The sequence below is a fragment of the Chlorocebus sabaeus genome, chromosome 15, assembly GCF_047675955.1.
Source record: "Chlorocebus sabaeus isolate Y175 chromosome 15, mChlSab1.0.hap1, whole genome shotgun sequence".
Classification (NCBI taxonomy): domain Eukaryota; kingdom Metazoa; phylum Chordata; class Mammalia; order Primates; family Cercopithecidae; genus Chlorocebus; species Chlorocebus sabaeus.
The window spans coordinates 90,605,687-90,622,304 of record NC_132918.1 but is presented as its reverse complement, the minus strand read 5'-3'; the positions used below and the strand labels follow the sequence as shown (position 1 = coordinate 90,622,304).

The 16,618-nt window shown below is 49.4% G+C and overlaps 1 protein-coding gene and 1 pseudogene across 2 annotated transcripts in view; one reads left to right on the top strand and one right to left on the bottom strand.

Annotated features, from left to right (window-relative positions):
- BDH1 (3-hydroxybutyrate dehydrogenase 1) overlaps positions 1-16,618 on the bottom strand; it is a 64,055-nt gene that overhangs the window by 33,460 nt on the left and 13,977 nt on the right. Inside the window, exons 1-2 of one of the 2 annotated variants that reach the window (XM_073023765.1) lie at positions 11,319-11,428; positions 2,254-2,379 (exon numbers count right to left, since the gene is read on the bottom strand). In XM_073023765.1, coding sequence (XP_072879866.1) covers positions 2,254-2,336 — 83 coding nt within the window. In that variant the 5' untranslated portion in view covers positions 2,337-2,379; positions 11,319-11,428. Of the gene's footprint in view, positions 1-2,253; positions 2,380-11,318; positions 11,429-16,618 lie in introns of those variants that run through there. The other variant, XM_073023766.1, reaches the window with a different exon arrangement.
- Positions 10,398-15,457, top strand: LOC103241971 (uncharacterized; annotated as a pseudogene).

The window sequence follows — 16,618 nt, the reverse complement described above, 5'->3', positions numbered from 1 at the left end:
ATCAGGCCAAAGGTTTTCCCCACCACTGAGACGTCCTGTGGGATCCTAGCCATGGCAATTACCCACCATGCCAGCCTCCTTTTGCACCTGGGTCCCCCTCCATGCTGCCCACGCCTTCACCCTGTGACATTGACTCTACTCTGACTCAGCTCTGCAGCTGTCCACCCACCACCCAGGCCAACCTAACCTAACCCCTCAACCTAACCAAGTTACTTCTCAGTCCATCCACAAGATTCCGAATTCCCTTTGACAACCTTTCTTTCCCCTCAAGTGAGCCAGGAGCTTGACTAATGCCTCGCTTTCCTTAAATTTGAGAACAAAACCTTTGTAAAAGTATTTTAACTTCCTGTGGGCTTATTTTCTCCTCTGTAAAAAAAACTCCAGAAATCTCTAAAAGCCATCATGGAGACAGATCTTGCCATTTTTATTAATCACTCACTGAAAAAACAATTGCAGCAAGTCACCTTCTTTCAAAAGCCCTTCAACAAAGCCAAGCTCCGTCCCTGCTCTGATGGCAGGGGCCTCCTGCCACCTGTGCCAGTGGGGTATTCTAAACTCTTCTCACGTGGGGTCCTCAGGTAGGTGGAGCCCCAACTCCAAGCCACGCCTCTGTATCTCTCAGAAATAAATTCAAGCAAATGCTGCTAAAAGCCGGGCCGGACACGGTGAATCCCAGCACTTTGGGAGGCCAAGGCAGGAGGATCACTTGAAGTCAGGAGTTCGAGACCAGCCTAGCCAATATGGCAAAAACCCCATCTCTACTAAAAATGCAAAAAATTAGCTGGGCATGATGGCATATGCCTGTAGTCCCAGCTACTCAGGAGGCTGAGGCGGGAGAATTGTTTGAACCCGGGAGGGAGAGGTTGCTCTGAGCCAAGAGGTTGCCACATTTCCTGGGCAACAGAGGCTCAGTCTAAATGCATGTTCTTCTAAACATATTATTGGCCTAGAAAATATCAGTGTTCTAGCTCCTGGGACTTTGAATTTAACCTAACCTTCAATTTCACTCCCCTCAAATATAACAGAAAGAAAAAGGCATTTCTTGTTTTTTCCTTGCTCAGACTGCAAAAGAGTCAACTGTAGCAGCAGAGCCCACTGAATCCCCTGGGAAAAGGCAATTCCAGAAGCTCTCAAAGAAGAACAGCTGCTTGTCTAATTTGTACTTACATAAAGCTGCCTCGAAATCACACAAATGATTCAGTGAAGTCTTGGGACATTTCAGTTAACTGATTTCATGCATAAATTTTTAAAAGAACAGTTATCCAGGTGGCTAAAGTGATGAGCCACATAAAATAATGTACCTCCTGGCACGAAGGACTGAGAAAAGCACCACTTCACTGCCGCGGGCTTCTTGCCACACGAACCCAAACTGAGAGACATTGTACAACATAACCAGCCAGAGTGTCAAGGTCGTGAGCGAAAAAGACTGAGGACCTGTCCCCGGTAGGAAGAAACTAAAAACACATAACACTTCTGTGCCATGTGAGACTCGGGATTCGATCCTGGACCAGAAAAAGGTCCGTCAGCCGTTGCTTGGCGACACTGGAATGAGGTCTGCAGACTAGTTAATAGTATTCTCTCAATGGTAATTTCCTGATTTTGATCATTGCAGTATGGTTTTGTAAGATGTTAACATTTAGGGAAGTTAGCTGAAGGGGATCCAGAAACCCTTTCCAACAATTTTTGCAACTTTCGTGTAAGTCTAAAGTTATTTCAAAATAAAAAGGGGTTTAAGAAGTGGTTATGGCTGGGCACGGTGGCTCATGCCTGGAATCCTAGCACTTTGGGAGGCCGAGGCGGGTGGATCACCTGAGGTCAGGAGTTCAAGACCAGCCTGGCCAACCTGGTGAAACCCCATCTCTACTAAAAATATAAAAATTAGCTGGGCGTGGTGGCGGGCACCTGTAATCCCAGCTACTCAGGAGAATGAGTTGGGAGAATCACTCGAACCCAGGAGGCGGAGGTTGCAGTGAGCCAAGATAGCGCATTACACTCCAGCCTGGCGACACAGTGAGACTCCGTCAAAAAAAAAAAAAAAAAAGCGGTTATGAAAGATATTCCTCTTTGCCCTGTGTGCCCTGGGAATATGTCTTCCCAGGACACCTCTGAGTTTCCTCTGCCGGGAGACGTAGGTATTGAGAGACAGACATCTTTGAGAATCAGGCCTCATTACTGCCTATGCCGTCCGTGTGTGAAAAGCTCTGCTTGCCCAGAAAGTCACCCTCAAAGCCACCACCACTTCTAGTTGCTTACCTTGCTCCATTTTCTCTATTACAGGCACTTAGGGTTTTTCCTGGGAGCCGTGACAGGGGTCTGGAGAGGCGGGTGGCCAGCATGGTAGCAACAGGTGGTAGAATGGCCCAGTTCCTCCCAGGGGTTCTGAAACACAAACGCACCCTCAGCATTACTTTGTTGCCTTCGGGGCTTTAATCAGGAGTAGTCATGTTTCTTTCAGGTTGTGAAAGTCAAACTGGGCTGCATCTGTTCCACCCAGCTCCAGTCCTGGTACCAGGCAGTCCGCTCTGGGTCCTCTCTCAAGCTGCAGCCCCATGATAGAAAGAGTCAGGAGCCAGGGTTCCTGGAAGCCTGGGTTCTGGCTCTAGCTGTGCCACCAAAAGCACTGGGCAACCCTGGGCAAGTCATCACCCATTCATAACGTGAGCAGGGTGGCCCCATCAGTGATCCTCAAACTCCCAACCGCTGGGAGACTCGGGGACCCAACCCCTCAGGGATTCTGACTCGGTAAATCCTATTCCTCTAACCTGCTGAAACACCCACCTGTGGTGCCCACCTGCCCCTGCAGGCAGCTTGGCCCCATGCCACATAGCCTCTGACTCAGCTGTCCACCTCTTTCCCCCATCCCAACAAACAAGGGCGCTCTGGCTCTGAGGTTGAATTAATCAGTAATTCATTATAGCATGGAGTTTGGAGCTGCCAAATAAAAGACTCTTGTAATTCACACACACACACACACACACACACACACACACACACACACCCTCCCCGTCCCTCCCCATTTGAGGTTAAAGCAACCTTATTGCAACAAGAATCTCTTAGTAACACCTTTTAAGGCTACTGGGCGCCAGGACTCCTCAGCATTATTGACTGCGGATCAGCACGGGCGTGCGTTGCCCTCCGATTCTGTTAACAGTGATTCCTCCAGGCCTAAGGGAAGGAAGGCGGCCTGGTGAATGGGTTCTAGCCTCTCCTCTGCCTACCTGGCTGTAGTCTGTCATACAGTTCCCGGGAACAAGGTACTGCCTGGGAGGCTCCTCCCCTGCCTGTTGGCTGCTACCCCAAACCTGACTGAGAACAGCCCCCTGGGGCCAGGGGTCAGCAGTGTTGACTAAGCAACCACTACCATGCGCCCTGTTGGAGGGAGGTTTAATTTGTTTAATCCTCAGGAAAGGAAAGCAGGCAGGAATCTCTGTGGTGTTATCTTTCCAAAACTACAGTAAACTCTCGCTTGTACGCCTGCCCTTATTTGCCACACCCCATTCTCAGCACAGCAGCCCAGAAACCTATTTAACTCTAGTCAAGCTATGCGACTTACGTGTTTAAAGAACTTTCCATGCCCACTGGGGCTGGCCTCTCCCTCCCTGGAGGCCCCTAGCTCACCGGGCCACCTTCCTCTTTGCTCACTGTGCCATAGCCAGCACTGACTCCAAGAGCTCCTTGCCTACGCTAGAGTGTTCCTGCCTCAGAGTCCTGGGTCCTCCTCTGCCCTCATCCTGGATGCTGAGTCCTCTGACTCCCTCACTAAAGTGGCTCCCATTCAACACACAGGTTGCTCTTGTAAAATCACTCTCATAGCAGCTACCTTAATCCAAAATTACCTTGTTTATTTACTTTATCTTCCTCTACCAGATCGTAAGTTCAGTGACACCAGGAACCCTGTCCACCTGGTTCACCACCAAATCCTCAGTGCCTAGAACGAGCTTGACGCAGAGGAGGTACTCTGAGTCCCTGGGGAGTGGACGGGAGCTGAGTGAGTTCCCGCAGGACAGTCTGGGGGTGGAAAGTTGGCCTGTGGCCACAAAAGAAGTTTCCATGGAAAGTTCCTTGCAGAGAACAGCAGAATGGAGCCCAGACTGGCTTTTTATAGTTTTATGGAAGGCACAGGCCCGTGTTGGCTCAGACTTTTTAATGAGGAAACCCCTCCTGCCATCACAGTACTGACAGGCTGGCTGAGCACACACATCTCTACCTCCTCCCTCCAAGACCCAGGACCAGAGTCTGAGGTCACCATCACTGGGAGACTTCCCATCCAGTCATCTATAATTAAAGTCCTTTCCACCCCTTAGCTCAATGCCTGTGGCAGAAAATGCTTTAATATGATCTCCAAATAGACAGCTGCTTTCCGTTTTGTTTTCCTTGAAGTCAGCAATATCTAAAAGTACTAAAGTCAAAATAGTTAAAAGTGCATAAAAGCTGGGTCCCTTGGACAATGCACTGTTTTCGGTGTGGTCTGCTGCGTGCATGTTTCTGAAACATGCAGCTATTTCCACTGCAGGGCTCCCAGGACGCTGCAGGGTTGCTGTCTACCATCTTCATGTTTTGTGTCAGGCCTTATTCTCTGTAAATAATAAGTTCTCCAACTTCACACACCATTCTCTTGCCTTTTAGTTTGGGAACAGAAATGGCTGTGGGAGGCGGGTGCTCAGTCTTCTCAGCCTTGAAACTCAGGTAATTAGTTGCCCCGAGGTGACTGAGCACAGGGGGCTTGACTCCCAGGGACCAAACTCATAAGATACTGTCACAAAATCAAAATGCTCACATAGCAACCTGGAATCTTGGAGACATTTTTCTATTGCTAGAAGCACTTGGGCCTTCTCTCAAGGGCCCTCTCCACTGTCAAGGTAAGCACTCCTACTCCAGAAAAGAAGAAAACAGTGTGTGCATCCTTGCCTCACTGCTGGGCTTGCTGTGTTCCATTCTGACATGACTGTCCTGCAGAGGTCATGGCTGGGGCTTTCCTGTGAGGCAGCAGCAGGGGCTCCCCCCAAAGGGGCGGGCACTCCCAGTGCTAACATTCTCAACAGAGGCAGGGCGTCCGCAGCAAACAGGGTCACAGGAGGCAGGAAAGAGAACTCAGGTGTTTCTGGACATGAGGCCTACATGGGCCCTTGGCACTCCCAAGTGGGAGGGGAAGGTCCTGCCCCTGAGGAGGGCAAGCTGGGTTGAGGCAGGGTTTAGGCTCCAATGCAGAGAACCCACACTGAAGAGCTTCAGACCAGCCAGTTTCTGTGTCAGGTTCCCAAATCCTACAACTGGCAGCCTACCTAAACATGTTCTGCTTGGCTGATTTGTTTGGCCAGCCTGATGTTTTAAAAACCAGTGTAACTAGGCAGCTAAGCTATGCTTGAACTCAATACAAACAGTTTGTACTTACTACGTTAAAACTATCCATGTCATCTTTGTTAATTGCCTGGACACTATGGGCATTTGAGTTTTGAGATTCCTGACCATATATATACACACACACACATATATATATGCACTATAATCAAAGAACTATATTTTTATACATATATATTTATATAATATATAAATATATATGTTTGGCCATTCCTCTTCCGAACGGTTCGTAGAGTCTTGCTTGAAAGTTCCAGCCCAGCTCAGCTATACGTGGGAGCTTCCTTGAGGTCATGCCAAAGGGAAACCTGACAAGTTTTCAAGCCCTCATTCAAAAAGACACCTAAGACTCCTCAGAGAAACACCATTCTGAAACAAAAGTCAGAAATAATTACACAGGAACTCAAGTGATACAGTAGACAATGTTCTCACCACCACTGTATCATACACGCAGACGTGACACTCACATAGCTTGTTTCACAGGGGCCTTCAATAAAAGCCAAGGGTCGAACATTAGGCACACCCACTGCAGACACCTTGACTGTCCTGAGAGACATTCCAGGCACCAGATTAGGCTTGTTCTCCTCCGATAACACACCACAAACACTCTGCAGTGATACCTTTCCAGGGTCTGTCCTGCTCACCGGATGCCCCTCCTCTCAGACCTGCCCCTCCCCCATAGGATTCGGCCTCTGCAGCTGCAGAGACTGCGCTTTGCTCATGGAGGACTGAGCCAGGAAGAGACATCAGACCTAAGGTGAACACATTGTTCTGTCCCCTGGCACCGTGAGAGAATGCGAACCATGCTCTGTGGCGCAGGGCCATGCCATGGGGTTGCTGGAGGATGGCAGCTATACTCCACTGGGCCCTGAAGCCACAAAGAGAGGGAGAAAGCCAATCCACAGGCAGTGGGGGGGTAAGAGGCTCATGCAGAAGGCAGCAGGGGCAGAGGTGGAGGGAGGGAGAAAAGCAACAGCGGCAGCCACCGCCGCCCTCCTGCCCCCCAGCTCTGGAAGCCGGGCTGTGCCTTTACAGTCTCTGTGTAATGTAAGTCAGCTGAAAGTTTCTGCTACTTGCTGCCAAATCAATAGCCAAAAACACACTGAAGGCAGAACATTATTATCTGTAACTTTTTATTTTTGTGGGTGTATCGTAGTTGCATATATTTATGGGGTACATGAGCTATTTTGATACAGGCATACAATTGCCTCAGGGAAAACGGGGTATCCACCCCCTCAAGCATTTATCCTTTGCGTTACAAACAATCCAATTATACTCTTTTAGTTATTTTTATATGTATAATTAAATTAGTATTGACTGTAGTCACTCTGTTATGCTCACAAATACTAGTTCTTATTCATGCTTTTTAACTTTTTTGTACCCATTGACCATCTCATCTTCTCACAGACCCTCACTACCCGTCCCAGCCTCTGGTAACCATCATTCTACTATATCGCCATGAGTTTAACTGTTTTAATTTTTAGCTCCTACAAATATGTGAGAACATGCAAAGCTTGTCTTTCTGTGCCTGGCTTATTTCACTTAACATAATGACCTCCAGTTCCATCCATATTGTTGCAAATGACAGGATCTCATTCTTTTTTGCTGGCTGAATAGTACTCCATTGTGTATAGGCACCACATTTTCTTTATCCATTTATCTGTTGATGGACAGTTAGGCTGCTTCCAAATCTTAGCGATTGTCAAAAGTGCTGGAACCAACATGGGAGTGCAGATATCTCTTCGATATACTGATTTCCTTCCTTTTGGGTATATACCTAGCAGTGGTACTGCTGGATCCTAGAGTAGCTCTATTTTTCGTTTCTGGAGGAACCTCCAAACTATTCTCTGTAGTAGTTTTACTAATTTACATTCCCACCAACAGCGTATGAGGTATATTAATTTTCAGTTTGGACCTCTATTCTGAGAATGCCTCATTTATAATGACCTTATAATGACAACAGGAACATGTGCTTCCCCCATTCCATTCCTCTTCTGTACTTCCCCAAGACATAGTGTTACCCGAGCTGTCAAAACTGCCATAATTACAACTGCCAGGTCAAGCGGGCACTCTATCGCTAGGAGAACAGGGCTTGCCTACCAAGTTAAAGGCTGGTCACTAAACGATGGAGTCTCGGACTCTGTTCTTGGTCTGTTCTCAGCACCATGACGAGCACTCATAGCTTTAAATAAGATTCGCATGCCGCCAACTCCCAAAGGTTGACCTCCAACCCAACCTTCTCCCCTGAACTCAGACAACTGCGCATCCAACATCTCCACCTGAATGTTTACTAGGCATCTCAAACGTAACCTGTCCAAAACTGAGCCTGTGCTATTGTCCACACACCTGTTCCTCTAAATCTTCCTCATTCTTGACTCCTCTTTCCTGCACACTCCACAGCCCGGTGCTCGGCAAATCCTATCAATGCCACCTTCACAATATATCTAGGATCCTCCACTACCAGCCTAGTCTAAGCCTTCATCCCTTCTTGCCTGGATTATTGCAATAGGCTCCCAACTAGACGCTCCGCCTCCACTGTAGTTCCTCCAGATTCTGCTCAACACAGCCTGCAGGATTGTGCAGAAACATAAATCCGATCATGTCACACCTCACCAAACTCCTGCCAGAGTAGAAGTCAAAATCTAGAGTTCGCCTACAAGGCCCTCCATGTTCTGGGTCTCCATTGCCTCTCTGGCCTCATTCCTACCTTGTTCACTGTACTTTGGTCACAGTGGCTTTCTTACTGTCTTTGGAATATGGCAAGCCAGCTCCTGCTTTAGGGCCTTTGTCCTTACTGTTCCCTTTACCCAGAACCCTCTTGCCCCAATATCCACAGTCCTTTACTAAAATGTTTACTAAGACATTCTCTGGCCACCCCGTCTATCTCACCCCAACCCTGACTATCTATCCGCCTTCTCTGCTTCCATTTTTTCCTCCTCCTTGGCACTTTATTACATTATAGCATTCTACATGTTATACATATTTATCTTGTTTGCTGTCATTCAGTCTCATTAGAATATAAGCTCTTTGAGAACAGGAATTTTTGTCTGTTTTGCTCACCATTGTATCTCCAACATGTACAACAGTGCCCTGCACACAACAGACAATATTTATTTATTTATTTATTTATTTATTTATTTATTTATTTATTGAGATGGAATCTTGTTCTGTCACCCAGGCTGGAGTGCAGGGGCACAATCTTGGCTAACTGCAACCTCCACCTCTCAGGTTCAAGCGATCCTCCTGCCTCATCCTCCTGAGTAGCTGGGGTTACAAGCATGCACCACCATACCTGGCTAATTTTTGTATTTTTAGTAGAGATGGAGTTTCACCATGTTGGCCAGGCTGGTCTCAAACTCCTAACCTCAAATGATCTGCCCACCTCGGCCTCCTAAAGTGCTGACATTACAGGTGTGAGCCACTATGTCTGGCCGATACATAATTAAATGAATTAAGAGAGTTTTGGCTGGGTGTGGTGGCTCACACCTGTAATCCCAGCGCTTTGGGAGGCTGGGGCGGGTGGATCACTAGGTCAAGAGATCAAGACCATCCTGGCCAACATTGTAAAACCCTGTCTCTATTAAAAATACAAAAATTAGCTGGGTGTGGTGGCGCGTACCTGTAGTCCCAGCTACTCGGGAGGCTGAGGCAAGAGAATTGCTTGAACCTGGGAGGCGGAGGTTGCATTGAGCCGAGATCATGCCACTGCACTACAGCCTGACAACAGAGCGAGACTCTATCTCAAAAAAAAAAAAAAGTTTTAAGAAGAGGAGTGCCATTATCAGACTTACATTTTTAAAAAGATAACTCTCATTGGGTTAATAAGTTGAGAATCGACTAGAGCAGAAGCAGGGAGACCAGTTAGGATCTGTGGCAGTAATCCAGGGCCACCATGTACAGTCATGCAGGTTGTATATTGCACAACTCCGTGAGATGTGAAAACGTGTTCCTTAGAAATGTACAAAAAGGCTGCCAGCCCCGGTGAAAACCATGGAAGTGATTAGAATTGGTAAGTCTGGTTTTATATTGAAGGTAGAGTCCACTACCATTTACCAACAGGTTGAGGGCAGGATATAAAAGAAGGAAGAATCAAAGACATTTCCAAGATATTTAGTGTAGGTGTAAAAAATGACAGTAGTGCAAGTGATTAAGGAGCCTTTCTATTCACAAGTGCTTACTGCATTTCAAACCCGAGTACACAAGCTGAGCTCCCGAGTCCTCACCTGGCTCCTCCAAACCGTATCTCCAACTATACTTTTCTCCTCTACTCATTAAACCACTTGCTACACCATCCCTCAACAAGCCCTGTACTTTCCAATTTCCGGGCCTTGCTCATCTGACCAAGTCCCAGCTGGTTCAAATAACTCTCCCAAGCTGCCTTTCCTAATCCCCTAATTCAAAAATCTTTCGCCCAATATCCTCCCTTCTGTGCCTCTGTAACAGCACCTGCCTAGCCAGGGTCGTATTCGAGGGATTTCTGTTTATAAACATTCACAAGCCCCCATCCTACCACCAATCCCCACGGGGACTGTGAGCGCCCTACAGGCAGGACCCGCATGATGAATCACTCTCTTCTTGCTCATCCGAATATCTACTGTGTGGTCCCTGACAGGAAGCAGAGGCTCTGTAAATGTGTATTGGGTGAATACGAAAGCTTCACAAATTTCAAGGGTCAGCTTCCTTGCCGGCCAGGGATATACATACGCCCTGTGCAGAGCCCGGCTCCAACGCCTCTTGTAGAAAGAAGGACATTCACCAGGACATCTGCAGCAAAGGATCCTGTCACAAAGGATCCTGGCAGCGCGAGGCCTGCAGGCGGCCCTCCATAAAGAAATATGTGCTTCTGCAACTCCTCAAAGTAGGAACTGCAGGGTGGACTCTGCATCAGCTGACTACAGGCAGATTTCCAGGCTGGCTGGCTGGGGAAAAAAACCGCGGAGTTCGTCGCTGCGCGCAGCACCAAACCCTTCCCCAGAAGGCCGCAGCCTGGAGGCGGCCGCGCGCAGGACGCACGCCCAAGGCGCCTGGGCCGCTCGGGACGGATTGGAGCGCTCACACCCACAGGGTATCTATCCGGCGCGCTCCAGCACGGAAGCAGAGCGCGAGAACGCCCGAGACCGCGGCGCAGCCAATCCCAGAGCCGCGCTCCCCGACGGCCGGCCGGAGGGCGGGGAGCGAGGGGGCTCGGCCAGGGCCGCGCTTCCCATTGGTTGAGGCGGCACCGCCCAGACAAAGCCCCTTAGTCCTCCTGCGAGTGGGCAGCCTGGGCTCCTGCCCTGGCCAGTCCCGTGCCCACCACCACTCTGGCATCCGCAGCCTGCCCCCGCGGCTCCTCCTCCTTCCCGGCCCCGTGGCCTGCCTGCTGTCCAGCAGTCTTCCCCAGGGCGCTGTGGCGCGGAGGGAGCACTCCCCGAACCCCGGGAACAGAGCCTCGCGGAGGACGCGGGAGGAGGAGGAGGGACGCGGACAGGACCTGGAGATTCGGTCCGGAAAGGGACAGGGCCTAGAGCCCGGGCTAGAAGGCAGGGGACCTGGCTTCGGTCTGGGCTCGGCCTTGGACTACGACGTGACCTTGAGGACGGCTCCTTCCCTTCGTGAGGCCTGGGTCCCCTTCAGTAAGATGCGCCGGCAGGAAACGCTGAGTCGTTTCACCTGGGAGCTGCAGGGCCGCGTGTTTGACCCAGGGCCTCCTCCTGCCTGGCACATTATTCCGAATAATAAATGCCAGATCATACTGCTGGAGCCGTCGACCGAGAAGCCGAGAGGGAGGCGAGTGAGGACACTCTGAGGTCTGGGCGAGATCGGTCCGTCCTACTCTTACCCCGCTGCGGCCGCAGGGCTCGCCCCTTCCCCACCCGTATCCCGGCTTCCGGGCTAAAGGAACACGTGAGGCCGAACCAAACCGAGTAGAGGGCGCCAGGGCATCCCGCCCGAGCTGCGGAGCCGCGGACCCCTCCTCTTACCCAAAACCAAATGGGCAGGGGGCTCCGCTGCAGAGGGCTCGCCGAGGCGCTCGCCTTCACCCGGCGCCGCGCAGGTGCCCGCGCTCCTGCCGGGAGAGCCGAGGGGGCGCTGCCGCAGGCTCTTTCTGGAAGCCCCTCCACCAGCACTGCTGTGGCCTGCGGCCTCCGCCACCCGGACGCGCCTACACACTAAGCGCGCGCTGGGGCTACGCTGGGCGGGGCCCACGGCGGCGTGGCTGGGGGGGGGCCGCCGAGCAGCCTCCTCCGCCCTGGGCGCCGGGCGTGGCCCTCCTCCCGCCCAAGGTGCCAGGCGCCCGGTGCGGCCGTCTCGCCCCTAAGCCAGGCGCCAGATCCCCCGCCGCCTTCTCGCTCCCCGACAGCCGGGCCGGGGCAGGGGTCAGGGAGGTGGAGCCAGGTGCGGAAAGGGCTTCAGCCTCGGGGGCTGAGGCCGGGAGGTGAAGGCGCCGCTCCCCGAAGTGAGGAAAACGCCGGTGAGGAAGAGGCTCTTTCCAGGTCCTGTGCGTGTTGCTGTCTTTAGAGCGCATTAGGGTTGGTTGGTTTTTAAATTTCTTTTGATCAGATGAAATTTATTTAAAGGCCGGGGGCGGTGGCTCACGCCTGTAATCCCAGCACTTTGGGAGGCCGAGGCAGGTGGATCACTTGAGGTCAGGAGTTCGAGACCAGCCTGGCCAACATGGTGAAACCCCGTCTCTACTAAAAATACAAAAATTAACTGGGCATGGAGGCGCACACCTGTAATCCCAGCTACTCGGGAGGCTTAGGCAGGAGAATCGCTTGAACCCAGGAGGCGGAGGGTCCAGTGAGCCGAGATTGCGTCATTGCACTCTAGCCTCGGCGACAGAGCGAGACTCCGTCTCACCAACAACAACAACAAAAAAAATCTGCTCCTCAGGATCTTTAAAAATAATTAAAATAATTTAAGAATAGCAGTTTCTCAGAGTTTTAATAATGGAACAGCGGAGGGCGATCGGCCACGGATAAGGGTTTCCTCCCAACCCCGCCCCACCGCGCTATCGCCCTGCGCCAGCACTCACTTTCCAGGATAAGAAACAGGCTAAGGAGAGAAGATACCAGGACACATTAGTGGTGGAGCTATGTGAAAGGAAAAGAAATCTTGGGGCCCCAAAATCACTAAGCTAAAGGGAAAAGTCAAGCTGGGAACTGCTTAGGGCCAACCTGCTTCCCATTCTATTCAAAGTCACCCTCTGCTCACTGAGATAAATGCATATCTGATTGCCCCCTTTGGAAAGGTTAATCAGAAACTCAAAAGATTGCTACGTTTGTCTCTTATCTACCTATGACCTGGGGGCCCCCTCCCCACTTCGAGTTGTCCCACCTTTCCAGACTGAACCAATGTTCATCTTACGTATGTTGACTGATGTCTCATGTCTTCCTAAAATGTATAAAACCAAGCTGTGCCCTGACCACCTTGGGCACATGTCAGGACTGGAGGCTGTCTCACTTGCGTGAGTTCTTAACTTTGGGACAATAAACTTCCTAAATTGACCTGGCTCAGATTTTGGGGATTCACAACTATGTTTAGGTAAAGTACAGAGAAGGAATGAATAGAATAAAGAGAATGAATGAAACTCACAAATATAGGAAGATGAAAACAGGAGGAGGGAAGTACTGGCCTGACGAAGATCTAAAGAAAACTGTAGACCAGGTGCATTGGCTCACGCCTATAATCCCAGCACTGTGGGAGGCTGAGGCGGGTGGATCACTTGAGGCCAGGAGTTTGAGACCAGCCTGGCCAATGTGGTGAAACCCTACAAGTCGTGGTGGCACATGCCTGTAATCCCAGCTACATGGGAGGCTGAGGCAGAAGAATTGCTTGAGCCTGGGAGGCAGAGGTTGTAGTGAGCTGAGATGGTGCCACTGCACTCCAGCCTGGGCAACAGTGGGAGACTGTCTCAAAAAACAAAACTGTTGACTCTGTACATCCATTCTGTGAGCTTCTAGAGGGCTAAGGCTCTCTTCTTTATCCCCAGCTCCTAGCACATACAGCCTTGACGACTGGGGGAATCATGAAAGGAGGATGCACTTGGTTTTCTGTGCCCATTTCACAGATAGACTCAAGCTTGGATTTGCTCCAGTGACGGTGTTTCAGAACATTAGGCATACAGTACCACAGGGTTAAAAATAAATCACTATACTGAAATTACAGCTTGAGGATTATGCTTTGCTAGAAAAGCAGTTAAATGAAGAATTCGTCTTTCCCCCAAGAAAAAAAAAACATAGATCCTGACTCTGAGAATTAAACTGAATTGTAGTCCTATTTGCATAAGACAGAAAAGGACATTTGACCTTTCTAAGGTTGTATTACACACCTTCAGTGTCTGGCCTTGCATCTTCCCAGCCCAAGTTTGCTGTGAACAGGTGTAACCTGAGAGCACCTTGCCTCAGCTGCACCTGGTATTCCCCTGCGTCTCTGGGACTGCAACCTGGGACCCTTGCAGGAATCCACTGCCCACTCTGACACATGAGTAAACCTGGAAGTACAAAGGAACACCTCAAGGGACAAACTTTGGCCAAAGGGCAGGCAGGAACTGCTGGAAAAATACTCTACTCTCCAGTCTTGCAGTGGGCAATTCTAGGATATGTTCTATGCAGCTCCTAAAATGATAGCATTCTGTTTGCCCACAGTAGTGACCAACTTGATCAACTCACGAATACACCCTTGGATGCCGTTCTCTTTCCCTCCTTCCCTATTTAACTCTTCCCATCCCTCCCCTCCAATTCCTTGGGATTTGATTATGTAGCTTTAAATGACTCCAAACACTTTCACTTTGTTGTGAGAGTGACATTGTTTTACTGTAATTAGAACATGGAGTGAACTCTCCCTGCTCAAGGGAATGATATGTCACTCCTTATCAGACCCCACATGTGAGCTACTGACACCAACCACTGGACTCCAAAACACATAGAAAGCCAAGATTTTGACAGACACTTGGAGAGCTTAGGATGTGGCCGGACCACTCTCTGGAGGCCCTGAAGCTATTTTTGAAGCCTCGTCTCACAACACTGGCACCGCTCTCTAGCATCAAGCGACCTCATGTATCTTCATGAATCTCCATTGTATTAGTCAAGCTGTCCCTCCCGAGAACCTCTCCCAGAAAGTTGTGCCTCAAACTCTGATTGGACTTTGCATCCACAAAAGCCTGCTTTCCATCTTAAGTGGGCAGTTGAACTTGTTTTTTTTCTTTCTTTTTTTTTTTTTTGAGATGGAGTCTCACTCTTGTTGCCCAGGCTGGAGTGCAATGGTGTGATCTCAGCTCACTGCAACCTCCACCTCCCGGGTTCAAGCGATTCTCCTGCCCCAGCCTCCCGAGTAGCTGGGACAGGTGCCCACCACCACGCCCAGCTAATTTTTGTATTTTTAGTAGAGATGGGGTTTCACCACATTGGCCAGGCTGATCTCGAACTCCTGACCTCAGATGATCCACCCGCCTCGGCCTCCCGAAGTTCTGGGATTACAGGCATGAGCCACCATGCTCAGCCTCAATTGAGCTTTAATAACTGGATTCTAAATGAAACTGGAGCTCACTCATTATGTGATTAATATACCTTGTCTGTTGAGTATATCCCTTGTGAGATTTGTTCTCATTATTCTCCCCCGTTTTAAGAATTCTGAAAAAGAAAGACCTCTTTGTATGGCAATAAACTGTGTGATTCATGAAATCATACTTTGATCTTCTCTTATTTTAACCATACAAAACGGATTCATTCCCCAAATAAACTACCTGTACACCAGTCCTTGCTCAGGCTCTGCTATTTGGGGGAACCCAGATTAAGCCAATGGTTAACCCAAAAGAGACATCTCAGCTTATCTTTCCCAACCTTGCTAAGGAAGAATTTATTTGTTTGGTTTGCACTTTTTCTCCTTTATTTCCCAAAGGCCCTGCCCCTTAGGGCATCAGTAGTAAACTCTGACACAGATAGTAGCAAGAGACTCTCAGGAGAAAGGGCCAGCTGAGGAGTTGGGACTGGGTTAAGGGGTCAGACAAAGCCATTCTCAGCCCTACCTTCAACCTTTCCCCTCCTTCTGCCATTCTGGTTGTTGACTTTGGAACTGGAGAAACATTCATCTGTGAGGTTGAACACACACAGTCTGTGGAAATCAGGTCACTCCCAACACGGCAGGCACCAAGATTCTGTCTCCTTCCCGCTACTATAAAACCAACTCCTCTCTGTTCAGGTACAAGGCGTCAGACCAGAGTCTTCAGCACTTAGCACACTCCCCACAACCTAGGGGGGTACTGTTGCAAACTAGCAAGCTAGTTTTGGGAGGGAAACGGTCCTTAGTCCCTGCTTTCAAGGGGGTGTGAAAAGTAAAGTAGAGGTTCCTCTTCAAGGACTTTTCTCCCCGTCTAATTAGGAATAAATAGTAACTTCTCTTAGAAGCAAAATTTATTCAAAGACCTGTGCTGACATTCTTAAATATCTTCTTGCTGTAGTGAAGAAATCATATGTTCTTAGCTCCCACAATTTAGCCTAAATATTTGCCCTGGCGTGCTTATACTGGTCCAAGCAAGCATTAGGTCATAGCCTCTTCCTCTTCCTTATTTGAAGGTGTTTTTGCCTTTCCCAGCATTTCATTAATTCCTCCTTCCTTTGTTCTCCTCTGCCTTTGCCTCTTTTGAAAAGTTCTAAGTTACTAGCCAATTGGGACAAATACAGAATGTGAGGTCCCATTCCAGCCAGGACACAGCAGTAGGGCAGATGCGTCAGGTTATAAATGACCCTGTTTCCTTTGTTCGGTGTACGCTCGTGGCAAAACTGCTGGCGAGTGTACCCTTTCTGCAGAAAGTATAAAAATGGCCTTGCTTGCAGTGGCTCACGCTGTACTCCCAGCACTTTGGGAGGCCATGGCAGGCAGATCACAAGGTCAGGAGATCAAGACCTTCCTGGCTAACACGGTGAAATCCCGTCTCTACTAAAAATACAAAAAAATTAGCGAGGTGTGGTGGCGGGTGCCTGTAGTCCCAGCTACTTGGGAGGCTGAGGCAGGAGAATGGTGTATATCCGGGAGGCAGAGCTTGCAAAGCAGAGATTGCGCCACTGCGCTGCAGCCTGGGAGACAGAGCAAGACTCCGTCTCAAAAAAAAAAAAAAAAAAAAAAAAAAAAAAAAAAGGCCTTGCTGAGGACATTAAATTTGTGTTCAAGTGCTATTTCTTTATGGTACCAAGAAACAAGCATTTCAAACTGAGGTATGAAAGGAAAATATCTTGGGGCCCCCACATCACTAAGCTAAAGGAGAAAGTCAAGCTGGGACCGG